The sequence below is a fragment of the Loxodonta africana genome, chromosome 19 (genome assembly GCF_030014295.1).
Source record: "Loxodonta africana isolate mLoxAfr1 chromosome 19, mLoxAfr1.hap2, whole genome shotgun sequence".
NCBI classification, from domain to species: domain Eukaryota; kingdom Metazoa; phylum Chordata; class Mammalia; order Proboscidea; family Elephantidae; genus Loxodonta; species Loxodonta africana.
Window position 1 is genome coordinate 69286690 of NC_087360.1, and position 23919 is coordinate 69310608.

The 23919-nt window shown below is 35.0% G+C and overlaps 1 protein-coding gene across 3 annotated transcripts in view; it reads right to left on the reverse strand.

Moving 5' to 3' along the window:
* WRN (WRN RecQ like helicase) overlaps positions 1 to 23919 on the reverse strand; it is a 124756-nt gene that overhangs the window by 5217 nt on the left and 95620 nt on the right. Inside the window, exons 24-34 of one of the 3 annotated variants that reach the window (XM_010592469.3) lie at positions 22445 to 22615; positions 22270 to 22367; positions 21644 to 21719; positions 20789 to 20862; positions 19094 to 19181; positions 18560 to 18672; positions 16386 to 16500; positions 12872 to 13003; positions 10403 to 10565; positions 4168 to 4364; positions 760 to 885 (exon numbers count right to left, since the gene is read on the reverse strand). In XM_010592469.3, coding sequence (XP_010590771.2) covers positions 760 to 885; positions 4168 to 4364; positions 10403 to 10565; positions 12872 to 13003; positions 16386 to 16500; positions 18560 to 18672; positions 19094 to 19181; positions 20789 to 20862; positions 21644 to 21719; positions 22270 to 22367; positions 22445 to 22615 — 1353 coding nt within the window. Of the gene's footprint in view, positions 1 to 759; positions 886 to 4167; positions 4365 to 10402; positions 10566 to 12871; positions 13004 to 16385; positions 16501 to 18559; positions 18673 to 19093; positions 19182 to 20788; positions 20866 to 21643; positions 21720 to 22269; positions 22368 to 22444; positions 22616 to 23919 lie in introns of those variants that run through there. The other 2 variants (XM_010592468.3, XM_023551133.2) reach the window with 2 other exon arrangements.

The following is a 23919-nucleotide window of genomic DNA, read 5'->3' on the forward strand; positions in this document are numbered from 1 at the left end:
CCCTAAGTCTTCTTGTAGCTTCCTAATACAATAGAATAAGCATGGAATTTGAAACCAGACGGAACTAGGTTTCAATCCTAATTGAGCCACTTGTTAAATACGTGACTGTAGGCATGTCATACAAACCTCAGTTCCTTCATCCACGTGCTGGGGTAATAATACATAACATCACGGGATTGCTGTGAGAGTCAAATGAGAATATATACAAATAACAACACACATCCTGATGTATTTTTGGTACTCATGAATTGGCAGCTAACATCGTTTAAAGTCTTTCACCCTCTATAACAGTTCTACAGAATACAATCTTCAGTATTTACCCTGTAATTATAATGAACTTATTTCACAGAGAAAAGGAAGAAAACAGTTACTTACATCGAGTGTCTCTTTTTAGTCTCAAAAATAAGTATCTGGAGAGACTTCAGTTATGAAGTCTAAGTCACCAAACAGAAATAATACCTTCCAGTGACCACTTCCTTCATCAGAAGAAGACTAAAATTCCCAGCACTCTTAATAAACTTTAAAGGGCTGTTTACATCTTTTTGATACTCCAAGTTCCATTAATAAGTTATCACCACGAAATTCAGAATAGAAAACATCAATTCATTGGCTGATTCTTTGTGCATGTATATATGTAGGCAAATAGAGAAATATGTGCACTATATTCACATTTAATTTTATCTATAACTAAACCTAAACATATTGGTTATCAAAGCTGATGTAGTTTTGATGAGAAGTACTTGACTAAATCAATTTTACCTGTGAATGAGAATCTGTAAATAAATCTTCCGTTTCTGAACTGCTGGATGGCTGGTTCCAAGAAGTGACTGCATTTCTTTGACTCTCATTTTTCATTGAGAAATCACCAGGATATTTTCTATCAACCTTAAAAATTTTTATAGAATAAAAATTAGTTATACCATGTACTGATTTTTTATAAATAAAAAAAAACCTTGCCTAAAAAAGCAAGGCTTAAAAAATTCTTATTATTCTAAAGTCCTGAATTTTAGCAATAATAATAACCATAATGTTACCCATAAAACATTTTTTGAATATCTTAAAGCAGTTTAGAAATTATATTGTATACTTTAAATTTATAATCAAACCCAAGAGCAGGGCAGGAAATATCACTCCCCTGCTTCTATGCAGTCAGGAAAAAGAGAAGAAAAGTGATATAGGTGGAGAGGATTCTGAGAATATCGTGTCAGCAGGAGCATATTTTTTTAATCTCTCTGAATTCCATCATTAAAATAGCTAGAACGACTAGATAGCAAAACCAAAAATCCATGGTCTACATTTAAAATGAAACTAACTTTAAAGGTATCCTCAGGAAACCCAAACTACAAGCATGGTTTGAATCTAGGCAAAGAAAAGGAACACCAACAGCCAAAAAACCTTCATGGTAATAGCATCTGTATAGGAGAAAGCAAGGGCGAACAGGGGAATCTGAAAACAGGAGAACCCCAAAACAGAAGATGGACCTGAGAACAGGAAAACCACAAAAGAGCCCACAGACATAAGTTAGAAAGCATGAGAGACCAATGTGAGAACAGCATTTGGAAATGCGAAAGCTTTTACCCAACGCAATAGCAGATGGCTCCTATGAACTTACTGACTAGACAAGACTGCCTTCCAGGAGAAGGTCCCCTGCTCAGGGACAGTGTTGGAATTATAGCAAAAGCCAGCAAGACAGAGAAAACAGAGGCAAAAGTCTACATAAAAGTGGTGGAGAAGCATATCTCATAAACGAAGTCTCCATATTTTGAACATTACATAAAAACAACAGAAGACACTTTGTGAAGCTGGAAAAGCTAACCTGAACCTTGCTTTGTTTTCAAAGTGCAAGAAGACTAATTTTACATGAATACAAGCAACAGAAAAGTATCAAAGTTAAATGCCATACATCAGAAAAATGTGCTTAAGTACAGAATAAAACGATAACCTCTCAAAATAAGGTAAAAAAAAAAAATAAGAAAATGATTCAACACATAAATAATATAAATCAAAACCAGAAAACCTCAAAACTTGAGAGAAAAACCAGAAAAGAATTAGAAATAAGAGAAAAAATGAATACTAAATTATGAGGAACATAAGAGCAACAAATACAGCAGATTGTGACAAAAGAGAAACAGAAGGTTAAAAAATAGAAATTAAGAAATTAAAAGAATTCATGAGAAGCAACAAATACTGAAGGTAGGCAAAGAAGATCCAACACACTGATGTAGGAGTTCCTGAAGAACAAAATAAAAGGGAACAAAAATACTGTAAAATTTAAGAAAACCTTCCTGAAATAAATAAACATCTTAAAAACTATAAGAAAGCTTTCCAGAAATACAAAAAGCAATATATTTTAAAAACCCACTGTGTACCTACATATATCAACCAGAACTACCGAGGTGTAATCTTCTTCCGTTAAACATGGGTATAACCGTGTTTCTATCTTAATAGCAGACATAATAGGTGTAAACATAATGATGCATCACTAATAAAAATAATTTCTTCTAATGACATTATTCTTTATCAGAAGCTGCATAATTAAGGACAAAACAGATGGAGGGCTACATCCTGGATCAGTAGAGAAGATGGATGGTAATAAGTGAAAGATCTTGAAACAAGACCTCCACAGACTCAATTGCCAGTTGTTCTACTGTAATCATAGTAGCTTTCTATACCAGGAGGCAGATGTAGGCAAGATGCTCTGGATGGCTCACTGACCTTCTAACCTACTTCCCGGCCCCAACACCTCCGTTTCCCTAAATGGGAAATAGGCCTCCATTACACATACACTTCAGAAGGCAGAAGACCTAGTATGATTTCCACCCACTTCCCCCACCCAAGGTCTCCCTACTCTCTTGTCAGCACCTAATGTTACTTCAATAGGGGAAAAGCAACAATGCTAATATATGGTTAGAATCATATTTTACTCTAAATGTGTTCCAACATTCAGGAAAAATAACAAGTTACACCATCTCCTGTACTGACAAGGTAAAAACTGGGGAAAAACAGGTCGCCTTAGGCCTGGTACAGATTACAGAAATAAAAGCAGAGAATAGGAGTCAAATTTCACTCACTTCACCCAGATTTTTTTTAATGCCCTTTTTACAGCAATTATCAATTATCAAAATAATGTGAAGAATTCCAATGAACTGAGCTTTCTTCAGTTATCTAGGACATGATTATATACAAACTTAACTGAAGTATAGACTTAAGAAAGGTCAGTTTCTCTCAATTTTAAGTTGTTGGACAAAAAAGTAGTTTAATTGTTGGAAATCCTATGAGTACCTTAGAATTGAAATAGTAATATAATCCACTAATATAAATATTAAAAACCACCTAATACCACACTGCATTTATTGTCTAGGAGCTAAAAAAATCTTTTTTAAGTTAATTATTAGTTTTCATGAAGTTTTATGATAAAGTCATGTCATTTTAGATTGGGAAGACACCAGAGGTCAACTTTTCAAATTTAAAAAATCTTTTTAATAGAGTCAGCTGGTAAAGAACATTTATTCTCTAATTACTATTTATTGATTTCACCCCACACACAGAGCAATAATTTCCAAAATATGCTACTTTAATAAAATATGCCACCTAAAATAATATTGAACTCGTGGTCATTCTCTGACCACACAGAAGGCACGGTATGCTATGCTCAGGACCACGAGCAGCAATTACCATCGTGCTCTAGACAGTCCATGTAACAGTAACAGACAGTTTCCAATGACAGAATGATGGACCAATCAATTTGTGGGTATTTATAAGATAATTTGTTTTCATTTTCATTAATCACACTAGGTGCCATATGTTTAAAGCCAATATTATCCACATCTCTGAAAGAAAAAGAATTTGCCAAGGTATATATCTATATCTATAATCTGTATCTATCTATACCCATATATATTTATATATATTTTTTAGTACATATGAGGCAGAAGTAAAATTTAAGCTGACATTCCACATAATAATCCTTTTACTTTAAAAAAAAAAAAAAAACTCACATCAGATTAATGAAAAGCAAAGAAAGTCTAGCATACAGATAAAGAAGTAAACATACATCAGAATTTGTAACAATTCAAAAAATATTCTAGTATTAGGGTATGCAAACTGAGCAACCAAAACCGTATAAAAAATTCTGCATATAACTAACATCTTGGTATTGGTACCCACTTCCTCCTTGATTCTCTTGGAGCCTAAACGGCTCTCTTCGGAACTGGGCAAACATCTCTTTTTGCTGGAATCACATGAAAGCTGGCACGGCAGTTTGCCGTCATCATCTTTTTCCAGGACTTTAACTGCCATATGGATAAGATATGTGTCAATGTTTAAAGGAACCAGCGTTCTAATTTGTTTAATCTTATTCATGTCTGTAAAGACAAAATTAAAAAAAAAAAAAAAGCATTTAAAATAAACTTGCAGAACATTTTAGAAATCCTATGAACTGGAAATGGTAAAATATTTGTAGGAAAGGAATTTTCCCACCTTCCAAATGCCTACACCCCTAGAGAATAAAAATGGAGTGGAAAGGTGTCCCCTCACTGCTTCACTACTGACTTGGCATAAATTATGTTTCAAACCGTCTTTTGTGGGCTGCTCTGAGAATCAAGACAGCCATTCACAGAACTGTTCCTAAAGGAAAATGTGCTTTAAAGTCCAAATATGAAAGACAAATTAAAATTTTGAAAAGAATTCATTCTTAAAATAGAAGCTTATTAGCCTAAGATGCTAATAGAAGGGATCCTTTCAATAGATACTATGGCATGACAAAAGACATCAATTATTTAAAATGCACAGTAGCTAGATGAGCATTTCTGGGAAAGATATGCTCTGTTTTCAGAATCAAGGAACTTTGAGTTTTTTGTAACTCAGTGAACTGATTCTGGCTGCTGCTGGTTTCTTCGCATCTTTATAAATTATGCGGCAATCTCACTACAGACCACTATTTATGTTTCAAGCACTTCCTTCCAGCATCACACTCATCTGCAATCTCTGTGGCAGGGTAAGCAGCTTAGAGCCTATTCACTCATCTTCATGTAATTTACAGAACTGGTATCAAACATTTCTGACACTGAATTCAAATTCCCAATCAGAGGCCAAATATTTTTAAATGGCACCTGAAATGGTAATCTTCAGTTTATTATAGTTCTCAGGTTTACATTACTCCTTTCTTCCCAAGGCCTTATCTCGTTACTCCAGGACTTCCTAAAAACACTGCAGTCAACAACAACGACAAAGAGTCAGGAAGAGGTTACACAGCTAATAAGGAATTAGGACAGGAGGCTATAAGTAGCCTGTACGCTTTCCCTAAACTGTAAAACTGAACTTCGATGAAAGTTTTAAAATGTAAGACTGGTGCTAATCAAGGTCCTGGACAGACAAGATTACCTCTGTCTGTAATGAAATCAGCAATGAGACCATGGCATCTGTCAAGGGCATTAAATGTTCATTGTCCCTTGGTCACTTCACCGCCACCACCAGTCGCCACCGAGCTGGCCCCAACTCAGGGTGCCCCGTGTGTGCCAGAGGGGAGCTGTGCTCCACGGGGTTTTCAATGGCTGCCTTCTCAGAAGGAGGTCACCAGGCCTTTCTTCCGAGGCTCCTCTAGAAAGACTTGCACCTCTAACTTTTCAGTCACCAGTAGAACATATTAACCATTTGCACCACTCAGTGACTCCTCCTTAGGTATTATACCATCCTAACGCCATTGAAATTCCCCCAGTTTTACTACTTCACCATTTTTTAATGGCTGAAGAGTAACCTGTGGTATGTATGCATCAGAATGTACCTTACGAGTTCCCTTTCATTTGTCTTCAAGCTTTCACTGAAATAAAATGCCCTGATGAACACATTTCATGTATCTTTCCATACTTCTAGATCCCTAGAAGTGAGATTACTAGTTCAAAGGTTAGACACATTTTATATTTTGATATATCTGCCAAACTACCTCTGGAATTATGCTAACCAATACAGTAAGAGGTCAGCACATGTAGATACTAAACTCTTGAAATGTGGCTAATGTGACTGAGGAACTGAGTTCCTAATTAATTTAATTAAAAAAAACTGATGCTCCATTCAGTTACTGGAAAACCTTTAAACATATCTGGAACAACTCGGGGATGCGAATCTACGTTTTTCAACTGTGAATTTTATGAATTCTAAACACAGATCAAGTGTTTCAAATTAAAATTTAGCATCTGAATTGGGGTACGATGTAAAATACATACCAGTTTTGAAGGCTTAGTACAAAAAATGTAAAATATCTTACTAGTATCTTTTTGTACTGATCACATGTTGAAATGATGCAATTTTTTATAGACTGGGCTAAATAAAATATGACTAAAATTAATGGCACGTGTTATTATTAGTGTTTTTAATGTTACTACTAGAAAATTCAAAATTGTCTCTGTGACTCACATTATATTTCTATTGTACAGCATTGTGCTAGAAAAAGCATACAATTTTCCCATACTGTAGGCAATTAATACAACTGTGTTGTATTAAATTCACTTTCTTCTGCAGGTATTTAACATCGGATAAATAAACTATACTTTTTAGATTTCATTGCTCTGTAAATGTAATATTTACAAACCAATTTATTAGGAAAAAATTCACAAAATCTTGAATTACAGTAGTATCATGGGCTAAACGAATTATGTTAAGGAGGAAAGATGTCAGAGGTATTTTATTCCATTTTGAATTAAGCTACTTCTAAAATTAGAATGTCTTCTTTTTATAAAATCATGATGTATAAGCATTTGTCTATGGTGTTAAACCACAATTGATTTAATAAATATATAAAGCTACTATAATGTAATTAGAATATAATTTCTCTATAACATTAGAAAATTCATATATTTACTTACATATTTCTATAAGTACCCTTTACATTTCTCCTAAAGTCAGCCTAAGTTACACATACGTGACTAAGTGCCATCTAGCTTTAAAAATATAATCTATCCTGCCCTAACTTTCCATGTGATTAAGTGTTGGAAATACAAACTGGAGAATTAAAAGATGAACACTGGCTACACTCCTTCAGTGTTTCAAAAGAGATCATATTACCCCTACTTTTGTGGACGGTCCCTTGGAAGCTATGCATGTAAAGAATAGGAGAATGAAGTTGTTAAAGATGTTATCTAGATACCTCAGTAAATACCTTGCTTAATTACTATTAAGTGTAGTTAGAATCTCAACTCCATAAAAGAAGCTTAAAATTATGTAAACATGGGGAAAAAGATAAACTAGAATACTAAAAGGATGAAAAGGCACTGAATTCTTTTCATTAAGAGTTACAAGGAAAAAACCTATTTAGCAAATAAGACAATACGAAAATAATTTTTTTCAATTCATATTCTATTTTTAGGTATTAAGAGTATGTCATAATAAAATAGAGAAAATTCCTCAGCTCAGAATTGTGCAAAATTTATATTTCAATCAAATGTGTTCATTAAAACACAAAATTATGTGATCTGGATACAGTTAAATTTTAAAACTCTGAATAATTAGTACTGTCTGTGTATCTTCATTTCTTGTTATCATTTACAACTCAACAATATGTTCTCCAATAAGAAAGCAAATGTAATAGTGTTTTATTAAGGAAAACCAACTCAAAAACAAAATCTCACATCGATAGATACTATCTTACGGATTATAAATACACTATCAAAAGAAATAAAATTCAGAGCATGTGGTTGTTTACAATCTTCTTAACCTCTATTTTGGCTTTGGGAGTAGGCTAGGATAATATACTTTTTCAAACTATATGTACTACCTACATTCGGTGTATTGACAGAAAGACGAAATAAATGTTCAAAAGTGATCTCCGAGGTTGTTTGGAATTTCAATTTAGCGCTCATCTCTGAATGAAAATTTATTTAATGCTATACTCTGTGTGTGACAGTGAAGACAAATCTTGCAAATGCTGTTTAGTTACTAATGATTACCAAATATTTTTCATATCATGGTAGAGTCAGCTTGTACAATTATTAATAGAGAATTTTTCATGTTTATATACTCTGGTTTTAATATTTCATAATTTAAAAAAGTTATCTAACATCAGAAATTGAAACTGCTATGGTCAGAATGTAAAGCTTCCTTAAAGATACTAAAATTACAAAGGCATTAAGCTGACTATAAGTAAATCTATTTTATTCAGCAAGTTAGAGGTATATAAACCCTAATCCTCTACCAGGATCCGAAATTGCGTTATTTCTTTAAGTTAGCTGGCAATACAGCTTTCCCTAACGTGGTACAGTAAAAAGAAAAACTTGCTCAGCCATTAACCACAGACACGATATTAGAGAAATTATTTCAACTCCCTAGGCCTCAGGTTCCTATCTGTGAAACAGGTGGAAGCGGGAAGGGGAAAATTTAATGATTTCCAATTTGTTTACCAAATCTAACTTCAGGACTACATGATTTAGAAAGCAAACTAGCAGCAACTTGATTTTTTTCACCATATACAAATAAGACGCAAATAAAATAGACGGCGCCAAAACGCGGCTGAATAGTATAACCTTAGATCTTCCTCTACTATCTTCCCTTGGGAACAGTTGAGATGAGAATATCTATTTTATGTGATTCAAGAATATTTCCCAAAGAAATCAAATCTTTAGTAGCTTAAAAAAGATAATTAGAATCTCCTTGAATTCTTAAAGTTGTATATTTCTACAAAATGTAGTTTTTTTTAACCTTCCTTTATGTATACTTATTTAGTGGCTTTGTATTTTCTTAATTAGCTACTTTAAAGGGTAGAGTATAAAATAAATCATAGTTAGAGGGCATTTTTTAAGACGCAGGAAGACCTTACCATCTGACTTTTTCAACCTTCAGTATCATGTTCATTCCCACCACTATCACCATTTTTTAAATACACACCCCAGGGCTCTGTGTACAAAATCTAATTTATTCCTCACAAATCTGTCAGAGAAGAAACATTAAACCTTCCTATTCTACAGGACTAAGGTGTGCCTGACCCAAGCTGTGGTGTTTTCAATTGCCTCATATGCATATGAAAGCTGGACAATGAATGAAGAAGATGGAAGAATTCATGCCTTTGAATTATGGTGTTGGTAAAGAAATGAATATGCCATGAACTGCCAGAAGAACAAACAAATCTTGGAAGAGTAGTCAGAATGTTCCTTAGAAGTGAGGATGGTGAGATTTCATCTCACAGACTTTGAACAAGTTATCAGGAGGGACCAGTCCCTGGAGAAGGACATCATGCTTGATAAAGTAGAGGGTCAGCAAAAAAGAGGAAGACCTCAGTGAGATGGACTGACACAGTGGCTGCAACAATGGGCTCAAGCATAACAACAACTGTGAGGAAGGCACAGGACCAGGTAGTGTGTTGTTCTGTTATACACAGGGTCACTGTGAATCAGAATCGACTCAACGACACCTAACGACAACAACAACATTTTATAGACGAGAAAACTGAGGCTTAAGAAGATTGGATAATTTTCCCCAAGATCACATAGTTCTGAAATGATAGAGATAAGATTTGAACACAGGTCTCCTGTTGATAGTCTTTGCTCTTACTGACTAGGCTACACCATCATCAATCTTCAGGATGTAAGGAAAGTAGCCTAGGAATAGTGCTGCCTTTTAAAGTGATTTGCGTATCTTTGCTCTGATTAATTAAGTATAATATTGATTTTGCTTTCAGGAGATAATCTTTTTTTCTCTTATTTCCAAACTCTTGGAGGGAACCTTGTTGTTGTTGTTGTTGTCAGGTGCCCTCAAGTCGTTTCCGACTCATAGCAACCCCATAGGACAGAGTAGAGATGCCCCATAGGGTTTCCAAGGAGCGGCTGATGGATTTGAACTGCTGACCTTTTGGTTAGCAGCTGAGCTCTTAACCACTATACCACCAGGGTTGTTCCCAATTGGGAAAATATTTGAGGCAATAAAAAGTAATTATTTGCACTGCAGCTTTGGAGACCAGACTTTTGGTATGATCACTGCCCTGGCCTAACCATCTAAAAACTTTATCAGATTTATTGGGCTATAAAAAAAAAAGATTTATTGGGTTATAACACCCAGTTTATATTTGTACATTTGTACATCTTCTGTAAACGACTGACCACAAATAAAAAATGGATGCATTAAATTTGTTTCTTCAAGTGATGAGATAAAAATTAGAAAAGGGTGGAAGTGTACTGTTTTGGGATGGGTGGGAAAACTGTAATGTGAAACTGCAAAGGAGAATAAGAATTTTTCAGTGATAATGGGCAAGAAAGATTGATTTTCTAGAACAACAGAAAGCATTACAAAATTAAGGTTTTTATCATAGCACGAAGGGTTAATGCAGTTCAAACAAAACTATTAATGGGTTGCTTGTTTACTTCATCTGGGTTCAGTGACTTAAGTCATTAAGGCTGCAGACTAGGGCCACGCTTATCACCTGAGTTGATGGGAGGGTTTCGGATAACATCAGCAATAATCTTCTGAACCTCTGGAGTCAGGCCTGCTCGCTCCATATCGAGTGGGTAGCCAGCTTTCACCGCCTGGGCTAAGTGCATGCCAACTGATGTGAGAGGCAGAGTCCTGCTCTGAGCTATACTCTTCTAGAGAAACAACAGTAAAACGACCAGTGAGTTTTTAAACGTACACCATAATGTATGGAAATAAAATGTCCAAGACCTTCAGGTACTAAATTTTCACTCAGAAATAAACAGTGGACTAAGCCTTCCCTTAAAAATTTCATTTTAACTGTTTCTTTAAAAAAGTACCCACGTTATAGAACTCCACAAGTGCTACTTGTTATACTGACTATATTGACTACAACAAAATTACCCAGCTTTAGCTAAGAATTCAATCTTCAAAGAGCAGTCATTCTAATTAACGCAATAGCTTCTGAGAAAACAGTTAATGAATTCAATACTTTATATAATTGAAGTAACACACGGTGTTTGGTTATACACATTTCTAAAAACATAAATCCTAAATGCTTAGTGATAACACAGGCTCCAGTTCCATTTATAAAGGATTCTTGAGAAGATTTTAATGGGTACTTAAAATTGGCCCCACTCATAAAATAAGTGCAATTAAACAAGAGCGGTCACTTGATTTTCTACTACTGAACTTGACATGAATTATGTGAAATTTAAGAACAGTGTTATGTATTTATAAATATTTTTAAACCAATGTGGCTGCAAACATTTAAGATGTGTATTATGTAAAACATTCTTTAAGCGCTCAGAAAGTTTAGTCACTCAGCACTAATGTACCGGAACTCTAAATTTGGGCTGTATTTTCAAGAATGTTGATACATTCACAGAAAGGGGATTTAAAGCAACGTTCTCATCCTTCAAAGGCAGGTTTTAAATCGCTTTCATTAAATATCCACCCTTTTCTTCTAGACAGTGTGCACCATGTGTGCATAACATCAGGGTTATTTGATACAGGGCATCAAATTACCTAAAACTAATTGTATTACTGGTCCTGATTAATTAGTCCTCAGGCATGTTTAATCTGTGGTTAACTGGCAAGACCCTCTCAGGCTCCTGGGAGATACAGCTGATTACACCATCATATTATGCAATAACATACAACCAAATAATAGCAAAAGACATAAATGAAGATATACCACTCTTCATATCCTTAACCATAAAACTATATAGTACGTGAAATCTCATATCACGGCTGAGAACGAGAATGTACTTTATTCAGAAGATTTGAAGCCCATAATCAAATTTTCTTAGTAACTAACTTCAGTTCTACATACATCCATGGTCAAATTATGCAAACACGGGCATATTTAACATATAGATGTAAGTTACTGTTTACATAAGAGTTTGAACTTAAAATTCCTATTTACCATGTATTTTATTTCAAAATTAGTACAAAGGAATTATTTGGTTTCTCACGTAATGGCTTTCATACTTTTAATTAAGGAACTTGTCTAATTAGAACATCTATTAAGTTATTAAGACAAGCTATGAACTGTTTATTCTCATTTATATTGGACCTTAACCAGAATAAAAAGTGTGTAATACAACCTAGTGGGTGGAGACATAGAGAACAGGAAAAATAGGCATTGAACCATCTAGCCTATTCCCTATAATTTAATGTCAGAAGGGAAAGGAATTCAAGAAAATTTAATTTAACTGGAAGGCTCATTCTGTCTATATTCCAGTAAGATATACTCTCCATTTTGTATTAAAAAAAAAAAAAAACCTTAAGGATTTATGCCGTAACAATGAATAAAGATTAAGCATGGCCATTTTTTATAGCAATTAGATTTTTTTTCCAAAGGGCATTAAATACCAAACCTGTTGCTGTCAAGTTGATTCTGATTCAAAGGGCATTAGGCATGGTTAAAAAATAAATTGAACAGCATTTGAGGATACAGAGTGAAAAGTAAGTTTTCTATGAAGCTATTTTCAGTTTCTTGGACGTCTTCCAGTGGTATTCCAAGCTTTTTTGTTTATACATTTAAGAATATGTGAATAGGCACACATATACATTTATGCTTTTCAAATTGCTCTGCACCTTCCTTTTTTTTTTTGCACCTTCCTTTTTTAACAATGTATCTTAGAGATTGTTTCTTATCAGTGCATATACTAATAGTTTTTAGAGTATTACTTACTTTTTAAAAGTCTTAAAATATGGCTGTTGCAATATCTCTGAGCTATAAATGTGTTTGTCGTACCCCAATACAACGTCTATAAAAGAATTATGACTGAACTAGATGTTGTTATTGAACTGACAAAGCTAGGTTTAGCAGAAAAAGAAAATGATACTGTGATCTAAAATTAAAGATAAAATGAGATTTATTATTGGTTTAGAAGGAATTTTAATACTGAAAAGGTGATAAAACATGAGTTTAGGTAAAATAAAAAATTCCCTCCAACTTGAAAAAAACACTTACTAAAGACATCTTCTTTTCTTGGAATAAAGAGTAAGTGATGACTACAGATTGTGAAAGTGAGAATTCTTCATTTTTCATGGCCAGGCTTTTCTTCTGTTCTTCTTGAGGTTTTGTACTTGAGAAAATGTCAGTCTACAAAGAGTTAAATGTAGCCCAGCACAAATGATCAATAATATCAATATAAGAATCTATATAACATCAATACAATCATTAGCTCTTAGAAAAAAGACAACAGAAATAATAAGTCTAAACAACAGTCCAAGATTTCCCTTATTATGAGGAGACAGGGTCACCAAGATTTGGAATCAACCTGCGGGCAGTGGGGTTTTATGTAGATAAAGCACTGTATGAACACAGAGTAGTCAATTACAGAAACTAACAGAAAAGGCAGAGGGACAAAGGTAGGCATGCATACCCAAGCACTATTCAGACGGAAATCTTGCCAACCAGATGTGAATATTGTGGTTTACTTAGCAAGTAGAACCCTCTAGTGGATGAGAACCCCTTAACTTATCTTTCTTGCTGAGATACTACTTAAGACACTATCAGAACTTCACTTGTTATAGTCCAGGCTTGCTCAACAACTCTCAGATAAGTGGCTTCCCAATAAGGCTTCTACAGGAGAGAATACACTGGTTGGGCCAAGTGAAACTTTCCAATGTATTCCTCACTATAAATTAATGAAGCTGCATTCCTTATATTTATATGCACACACATATAAACATAAAACCAAGTTCACAGAGATGGATAACGCAACTCTACTCCCCAAAACACAACTGCTCTGCATGACAACACACGTTAGACATTGAAGCTTGAAAGAATGAGGACTAAAAAAAAAAAAAACCTAGCCTAGCCCATGGCAAATGCCACAGTGGGGGGACCTGTCTGAGCAGCCTGCTAGGCTTCGTCACAAACACCTACTCTGTCTCGATGCATACCTTCTAAAAACTGCAGTACGCAGCTATTCTGAAGCTTTCAAACAGAAACGGAAACATTTAACAGTCAGCTCTGTTCTGGGCCAGTTATAAGCTTCCAACACCAGACCCCGACCCCTAGGGTTATTTGGCTGGAATTTTATTTTGTGTTGACATGTGAGTATAATCTGATATTCTTTCACATGCAAGGTGAAGTCTCAAAAAAAAAGGTTTGGAAAACATATTTTAGTGCTTTGGATCAGATAATTCAAGTTCTAAAATTAGGTGACACACATATGACATGGAAAAAGTCAAACAGAACATTTATATTCCTCACCAATACTCAACCAATATAATTTTTTATCAAAATCCCTAAGCGGCAAAGTATGGAAAAAACCTCTAAATGTCTTTCCCAAAGAAAAGCTCATAAACATTCTTCCTCACACACATATACACAATGGACAACAACGATAAATAACCTTATCAAAATGATACCAATATTATTCCTCAAGGGACCAGGCACTTTAACTTATTAAATTACTTTGTTACAGGTTTCATTGTGACTGCAATGTTTTAATGCATTATAGTTATAATCTATCTTTTATGTGTGGTTAAAAAAAGAGTTGTCTACCACTTTTTATACTTTGCTAAGTAGCTGCCAACTATAAATTCATCTTTGGTGGGGGGGGGATACTTCAAAAACATTACCATTTTCATAAAATATATCTCAATAATTTTTTTTTATTGTACTTTAGATGAAGGTTTACAGAAAAAACTAGCTTCTCATTACAAACTAGTACACATACTGGTTTGTGACATTGGTTGCCAACCCCACAACATGTCAACACTCTCTCCTTCCCGACCCTGTCTCCTCCTGCCTTCTTGTCCTTGCCCCTGGGCTAGTGTGTCTATAAAATTATTTTTAACGTAATTTTTCCCAAATGGCTATTGTAATGGATTTAATACCCATATCCTTATATTTGTAACTTCTGATTGATATTATGATAGTATTTTAGTTTTAATTCAAAATTTTAAGTAAATTAAAAAACTTAAGGTGGTGAATAATAAATGAAACATTAAAGTTTATTAATTTCTTTAATAAGTGGTTTAAATTTGCGAAACAGCCCAGACATAATTTGGAACTACAAAAGTTAGCAGTTGTTTTCTCTATCCAGAAGGTTAAAAAAGGCTTCACAGCTACCCTTTGGCACATTTACAGTTTGCCCTACTTCAATTTCCTCTCTTTAAGGGGTGAGGGTTAGGAGGAATTATTTTTTTCATTATAAAATAATACCACCAATTCATGAGAGAAGATACTACTGTCAAGCATCCAAAGAGAGGAATCTCACTCAATTACTGCTGGTAGATACGGTATTCTTTATTAAGACACTGTAATTTCATTTTCTAAAATATCCAATATGAAATATAAGGAATTTTCACATGATATCTTGTATAAGAGTATGAAAAGAAAATTTGCCAAGAATGCTCTTTATCAGAGAAAAGAATACTACATATAAAAAGCAAAAGAGTTTTCTACTTGTAGTTGGAGAATGATTTTTCAAAAATGGGATCCAAATGTGTCTACCCGAAGCTTCCACGACCATTTAGGATTAGAAAATGATCCCTTAATATTGCCTTAAAACCCCAGTGCCGTCAAGTCGATTCCAACTCACACCGACCCTATAGGACAGGGTAGAACTGCCCCACAGAGTTTCCAAGGAGCGCCTGGCAGATTCGAAATACCAACTCTTTGGTTAGCAGCCATAACATATTTTTAATTCTTCTAAACTTCTAGGAAGTGTCCCATGCCTTTAATCTTCCTAATTCCATCCTTGACTTCCTTGATATGGGTTGGGAAACTATTATTTCCACTGTGTAGGGTAAGGAAATGGAGACCCTAGGAAATTCAAGAACACATTCAGGTTTATCTAGTAAACCATGGCAGAATGAAAACCCTGATTCCCTGACTTTCAGTCCAAGTCTTTGCACCACCTCTCCCTGTCACATGTTCTGCGCTGGAGTACACAGCACAGAGGCTGCATGTGAAGTTTAAAGAAACAAACACAAACAATCCTTGTGGAAATGGCCATTTATGGTAAGCAAGAAGTAATACAAGGATATGTAGAAACACTATTAAGCTTGAGGAGAATACCATAAAATCTACTTAATAGCAAAAGACAGCATCACTGGAAGGGGAAAGTAGTTGGGGAATATGCAAACAATAAGAAAAACAAAGCGGCTGACAGCCCTACCGGTTGATAGTAAGTATCTGCAGCTTCAGTTTCTAACTACCATATTTGAAAGTGAAAGAAGTTTTCAACCCGAAATATAGTACTCACTCAAGTTTAAAGACAAAACGTTCAACAAAATAGAATGACATGGGCAGCCTGGATAACAACTTCAGTATCAGCTTAAAAATTAGGCAACTAACGAACAGGCCTTCACTAACTGATTTACTGTAGAAATACTCTGAATTCATCTTCTAGGTGTCTAATAAGGAAAAGCAAATAAAAGGAAAAGGTGTTGCTCCTCAGACGTGCTTCTGAAATGGTCAGAAAAGGTTTATTTTTTAAGAGCTCCTGAAAACCACAGTAATTTACCTGAAGACTGTTTACTTGGCAGAATTGTTTGATGACTTCCAACAGAGGGGTCAACATAGTAGCTTTGCCTTCGGAAACACCATCAATCCTTTTCACATTTTCCACCGTAGTAGGTCTGTGGTTAAGAAAAAAAAGAGTCCAGAAACCAATGAAACATATCACTCTTGCAACATAGGCTACATTTTGATTCTCAATAAACGTGGTGCATTTTTACACAATTGTTGCACACTTAATTTCATTTTTTTCAAAAACAGAAACCAATGTGAAATACAAGTAATTCTGCTTTATAATTTCTTTCTGTACTTTCCACCATTTCAAAATTTGCTCTTTAAGCAATTTAATAAAAACACCGCCACAACCATCACTATAAAACACAGTACCAGGTGGTAAACAGGTCAGTATCACAAAGAAACAGGCCAACATCTACTGCTGTACCCTATTACTGACCTTGTTATTATGTTTACAGAAACGAAAACTACTAGGCTCTAACTAAGGACAACTAAGAGGCTAAGAAATTCTCAGAAGGAAGTCTCATTCATTATTTTCTTCCACAAAGTGTTAACCATATAGTGGAAACTACTTTAGGCTTTTAGCTCAATAGTTCTTAATGTGTCTAATATCCAAGAGACTGTATAGTGTCTTTGTCCTAAAAATCTGCCAATCTAATGATTACTCTTTTTTCTTTAAATATCTTCTCTGAATACTAAAGGGTAGTCCTAGAATACTTATTTTTTAATGATATAATTATTATAGGATCTAAGCGCCATATAATATCATTAGAAACATCCACACTAAAGTAACATCTCTTAGATTAAATTTAGTGACAGAGACAAATTTTTTAAAAGGAAACATCAAGATGAATACAATTATCAAACAATTCTTCTTGGAAATACTTGTCTTAAATATCTATTGAGCATTTAGTATCTATTAGGCCTTGTCCTACATGCTGTGGGAGACACAAAGACATGAGGAACATATACCTTTATTCAGACTTTAAAATCTAGATGGTATACAAATACATGTATACCCTTAATGGCAAAAAAATGAAATAAAGCCTTGTGTGATAAGTGATATAAAAGCAATAAATCTGAAACGCCTTTATGAATTCGAGAGAGAGGAGTTACTTTCCTAATAAGACCATGGAAGATTTCATGTAGGAAGCAGTAATAAAGCTAGAAGGGTTTCATAGAAGGATTTTGGGAGAATGAAAGAAACTACAAGGCAGAGGCCACACTGTAAATACATACGTGGAAGCTGAAAAGGGGTCTTCAACAAATGATAAACAACGACCAAGGTAACATAAACCATTCAAAATTCTGTGACTTAGACGGAAAAGTAAGCTTAAGTCCATAAATAAAAAGAAAGATTAATTTGGTACTCATTAACCAAAAAAACCAAACCAGTTTCCATCAAGCTGATTCCAACTGATGGCAATCCCACGTGTGTTAGAGCAGAGCTGTGCTCCACAGGGTGTGCAATGGCTGTGCTCGTTCAGAAGGAGATCACCAGGACTTTCTTCCATGGCACCTCTGGGTAGATTCGAACCACCAACTTTTTGGTTAGTAGTTGAGCACTTAACCATTTGCACCACCCAGGGACTCCTTGGTACTCAAATATTGGATGAAATAGGGGGAGAGACTGAAGAAAGAGTGACTAGTTAAGAGACTTCTGCATTAGTCCAAGGGTGAACGGCCTAAACTAACATGGCGTTACTGAAAAGAGGGAGGAAGTCATAGACACACAAGGAACCTTTAAATGAGAAAGTCTGAAAACAGTTTAAGTAAGTGGAAGGAGATACATGTTACAAGAATAAAAATGGTATCAGAGGTTCTGAACATGTGTGAGTGGAGACACGGTAGTATGATCAGGAGTTTTGGTACCTGGGTGAATGTGTGCATGCAGGGTGGGTGGAGAATGAGTTAGATTTTATACATACTGAATCTGGTCACTGAAAAGATAGCTGTTTTTCATTCAAGCAGAAATGTGAGGCCACAAGCTCAGCAAAGAGATAGCGGTAGGGGCATGGGAAATTTGGGAGCATCTCTCAGATGTGATCGTTGAAGTTACCGTCATTATCACATAATGATATATTTTACAAATCTATTATGTTTTTTTGGGGGGGGTTATTATGTTAGAAGAAAATAAATCATAACATCTACAAATGGACTGTTTACCTTATTTTAGCCATATCCAGCAGTATCTTATTTGTCGCCAGGATAGCTGGAGGAACGTCCATTTTATTGGACTGCTTCTGCCTGGCTTCTACCAATTTGCCATATAATGTAGTCTGAACAAAACACAAGAAACACAACACTTTTTTTAATATACATAGAAAAATCCAGTCTTTTATTTTAGAGCTTTCAGATTATATTTTCCCTTGAATTGAAAATAAACAGAACTCTATCCCAGGCTCTTAGCTAAAGTACAATTATTAAAACATCAACACCAGAATTTTAAGCATGTATAGAATCATAGAATGTGTAGAAACCCTGGTGGCGTAGTGGTTAAGTACTATGGCTGCTAACCAAGAGGTCGGCAGTTCGAATCCACCAGGTGCTCCTTGGAAACTCTATGGGGCAGTTCTACTCTGTCCTATAGGGTCACTATGAGTCAGAATCGACTCGACGGCAGTGGGTTTGGTTTTGGTGGGTTTTATAGAATCGTAACTATCGTCTCATGAGCTAGTTGCCGTTTTACAGAAGACTTACCTGAGTCTCTTGTTCTTGGGTTGAAATAACAGGTTCTGTGGACTTAAAAGATGCAGGAAGATATTTTCCTGGTGATGGCACCATGACACTAAAAAATTTAAAGGAAAATAAATAATAAAAGAAAATTTCTTTCTCCTAGTTCACTTTTTATTTTGCCCCCAAATAAAGATTATCTTTCCAAGTCAATACTAACATCTATCCTTCATAATACAAGTAACACAATTTGTTACTTAAATGGCAGCCCAGATTTTGAACATTCTGGATCAACCACACTGATTCTAACGGTAAACTTAAAATTGCGGTTTGAGTTCATCACAAAACTGAAGAACAACATTTGTTCCATCCTCCTCCTCAACCAAAATGCTTTGGGGAAAAAAAAAATACTCCTTATCCATACTGAAGAAAGATAACATTTTTTTTTTTTTTTTTTAACCAAGAGGGATGTAATCTATGATAATTCATTCTGTGACAGCAATGATTTTTTGGTTGGTAGGAGACATGAACATGTGATTAATCAAATTATGCAAAACTTTCTTCTAAAACAAACAAAAAGTCGGCAAACGAAGTAATTTTGCATTTGATTCCCCAAAAGAGGGGGAAGAAAAACCCCACAAACTGTAAACAATATGGTGTGAAAGGTGATAGGCACCAAACTAGATAAAAAAGCCAATTTCTAGAAGAGGTATTTCTTGTTAGCAAATTAATGACATATAAGAAAAGTTTAAAAAATGACATGCTGAAAATATCTAGAACAGGCTAGTATATAGGGACCAAAGTTTATTAGTAGTTTCCAGGGGAGTTCCCAAGTGGTACGAAAGATAGGAGGTTCAATTCTACCCAGAGGTGCCTCAGAAGAGAGGCCTGGTGATCTGCTTCCCAAAAACCCACCATTGTAAACTCCTTGGAGTGCAGTTCTACTGTGACACACAAGGGGTCTCCCTGAGTCGGAGTCACCTTGATGGCAACAGGTATTACAGGGGCAGGAGGGAGGAGAAAAGGGGGCCTCACTACTTGAGGACACTGAGCTGCTGCTGTTAAGGGTGATGGGAAAATTTTAAAAAGGGTTATGGTGATGGTTGAACGATATTATAAACATAATGTTGCTGAACTGTACATATGAACATTGTCAAAAGGGCACATTCATGTTACATATATATTTACCACAATTAAAAAAAAAACTGCATAGAATGGCGTACATAAAAGATGCCAAATTTTATTAAATTCCTACTTTGTGGTGGGAGGTGGGGGAGAGAACGAACATGTTTGATATTTAAGAAATGTTTATTAATTTCTCTGTTGCAAGAATTCACAAACTACATTATAAGAGCTATGGCTGCTAACCAAAAGGTTGGCGGTTTGAATGCACCAGGCACTCCTTGGAAACCCTATGGGGCAGTTCTACTCTGTCCTATAGGGTCACTATGAGTCGGAATCGACTCAACGGCAATGGGTTTGGTTTGTTTTTTTTTTAACCCATAGGTTACTGAGATAATATGTATAAAATGCCTAATACTTAGCACAGAGCCGGGTATACAGTAATAGTAAGTGTTAGCTATTAAATTAATACTAATGCTATCATTTCATAGGACTCGCTCTGCCAAAGAAATAGCCCCACATCTGACAGTCCTCTCTCTTTAGAAAAACAGAAAGTGCTGTTAAGGTAAGCATAGAAAATATAAACAGTGAACTCTGTACCTTTTTTTAGGAATGTCACTCCCAGTAGATACTTTATCAAGTGCTTTGTAAGAATACATCTTCTCCAAATTAGACTGCTTTTAAACATATAAAGACCCATTAAAAACATAAAGTATCAGAAGTTTCAAAGAACTTGTAAGTATGAAGGAAGCAAGATGCAAAGCTGAAGGTGACATTTTTTCCTCTGACTAACCAAGTCATCAAATAAACCACCTGAAAATAAGCTCCTGAAATCCCTAATTTTAGGGTTTTAAAGGCAATTAAAATGTAACCCAATGCCCATTACTCCCAACTCTATACAGAATGCTCTGAGACACAGTAAGAGCCAAAGTTAGAAAATGATTCAATTATATTCTGCATACTATATTTGGTAAAGCAGAAAAAGTTCACCAAAAAATGGAATTCAGCACATTTGTCCATTACCCGACTGTTCTAATGATCTTACATCGGCCTCTGGGTAAGTATTTAATCTGTATAGTTACCTAAGGTCTAAAATCAAAGTAAGAGGGTATGTGTGCATGTGTGCATAGCCTTAATGAGAACATTTAGGAATCAAATTTATTTTTCTATCACCTCTAAGCATCATAACATCTAAAAATTCCAAGTCATAAAATAGGCTCAAAAGAATCAAAATAAATTACTTCCTCAAATACTTCTGGACTATTCGTTTAAGCCCAGAAATCATACACCTTATATTGTATTCTGTTCATATCACTTCTCTTTCCAAAGTTTATGTCTTGTTACATATTCCACTTTTCTCTTTAATTAGAAGGGAACTAAAACATAAAACTTTAAAATAAGAACTGTGCCAATAAAAAGAATGCAATAAAAAAGAACCACTTTTTTAAAACAAACCTTCTTCTCTGCAGTTAATTCAATTGGTGCTTGATTAGAGGAATACTGTTCAATGGCTGAAGATACAGCTTTAGAACTGAAAAATAATGAGATTAAATTATCTTAAATGTTAGAATGCAATTATCTAATTCATGACTCTTCATACCCCTTATCTCAGAAAGGCAGATGAGATTATATTACCATTTTAGAACTGTAAAATTTTTTTTAATGACTTTTTCTAGAAAAGCTCTGCAAGGTTTAAGAAGTTGAACAGGAAGAAACTGATAAATGATCAATAACGAGTAAAGGTACTAAAAAGTAGGCAATAAGCATATTCCCTTTCCACCTTCTAAGCATAACTAAATCGGTGGCTTCTTCCATATTGATCTCAGTGCTGCTTCTTTAATCAATGGAATAAAGCTTTTTAAATACTGTGGCCAGCTACTTCCACGCGATCAAGAAAGCGGTCTTGATTTATCTTTCTCCCACTGACCCTTATTTCTAAACTAACTATAACAGGTATGCAAAGACTTATCTTCATTTTATCTGTGTGGGGCCCGTAAACTGGGAGTATAGTTTGAATTGTATAAACAAAAACAAAAAGTCAAGAATTAAAAAAAAAAAAAAAAAAAAACTGAAAAATGAACCTTGGCAGAAGAAATTTCCTTGGACACAATTCTTCATTAGCTTGAAGGATAAGACTCTGAGGAGATTCTTTATTGGCTTCATCAAGCCAATTTCTACCCTATAGAACATAAGAAGAATCTTTTAAGGTATAGTGAAAAAATTTAAGTCAAACAGGTAGAATTTTACAACGGTTACCTTTTTTGTAAGGGTGCAAATCTTTATATATTTGTTCTGTGCAGGAACTTCTACCAAGAACCCCTCAGTTATGAGGTGACGAGAAAAAGCCTTCCACCAGCTCTCTGGTTGATCCTTGCCAGTGCCAAAGAAACGGTGGCTGCGGTATCTATCTGGAAGACGCTGAGAATGCTGAAATTAGGAATAAAATAAATATCTAAAACTGCTTATTTAATTACACAGCTTAAGACACAAAGCTACGTATTGATTCTTTGAACTTACACCAAATTGAAGCTTTAAAAATCTACAAGATTTAATATTCATCCTGCTTGTTCTGAATACTCACACACACACACACACACACACTATATATATACATAAATCAAAACAGTGTTCCTTTTGTGTTATAAATAAAGGTAAGAAATTTCAGATACAATGCAGATGTCTTTCATGATGTGTTGGTTTGGTTATGTATGCGGAACAGCTTTAACTTTTGCTGTTTAGACTTTCTATCCACATCCCCTTAATACTGTTTGAAAATACTGATCATAACCTACAGCTCAAGACTAGGCTCGCAGGTGTTAAAAGACAGTATGACCCATGAGCTAGTAGCAGAGAGTAGAAACGGGACAACTCACAGTTCCCACCGCGTGACTGCGTTTACTCTGCTTATTTACTCCCCATTTTACTATCACTTTCATTTATCTACGTACTTAAATGCTGTTTTAAAATGTATTTACCAGTATATGAACATAGGACTTTATGGGAAAGCAGCTTCTTTCTAATGTATTTGTGGTGAATATGGCAAATTGTAATTCAAAGGTCCACTGTGGCCTTTACTGCAGAATCTAGGAGGTTACAAATACCTTTTCTCAAACTCCCTTGCAGCTAGAGTTCTGGATATGATTTAAGTTCCACTAATAAGATGCCTATTCCCATGATGTGTACAAACAGGACGTGAGGCAAAGGCTAGCCCTCTGCTATTTTTGCAGACATGCATGATTGTGAAGGTGTTTTTTTATAAGAAAGTGTTAGCAAAGAACCCACTATACAACTTTTAGCTTTGTAAGTATCAAGAGGCACCTATTTTGTTGATAAAGATTAGAGCAGGCACATGGTGGTTCTCAGAGCAAGCAGAAGAGCCTCCCTGGGTGTTACAGCTTCCTACTCAGGTGCTGTAGTGACAGCTTTCCCAGTGGAGAGACAAGCTTCTTGATCACAGAAGAGGTAGCGGCTCCCCTGGTGAACTATTTTGCAACGTGACTTTTTCAACAATGCTGCAAGCCATTTAATACTCACCCTTCTGTTTAAATTAGCTAGAGCAATTATGAGCTTTCTAAATTAACTCTGACCTATTTTAGGTTACACTCCTCCCTCAAAAACACATATCCCTTATACAATTTAAAATTTTTCAAACAGGCATAGCCTATAATTCAACATCTCTTCATTTAATCCAGACTCTAATGAATGTTTACCAAGCAATGCATATAAAAATT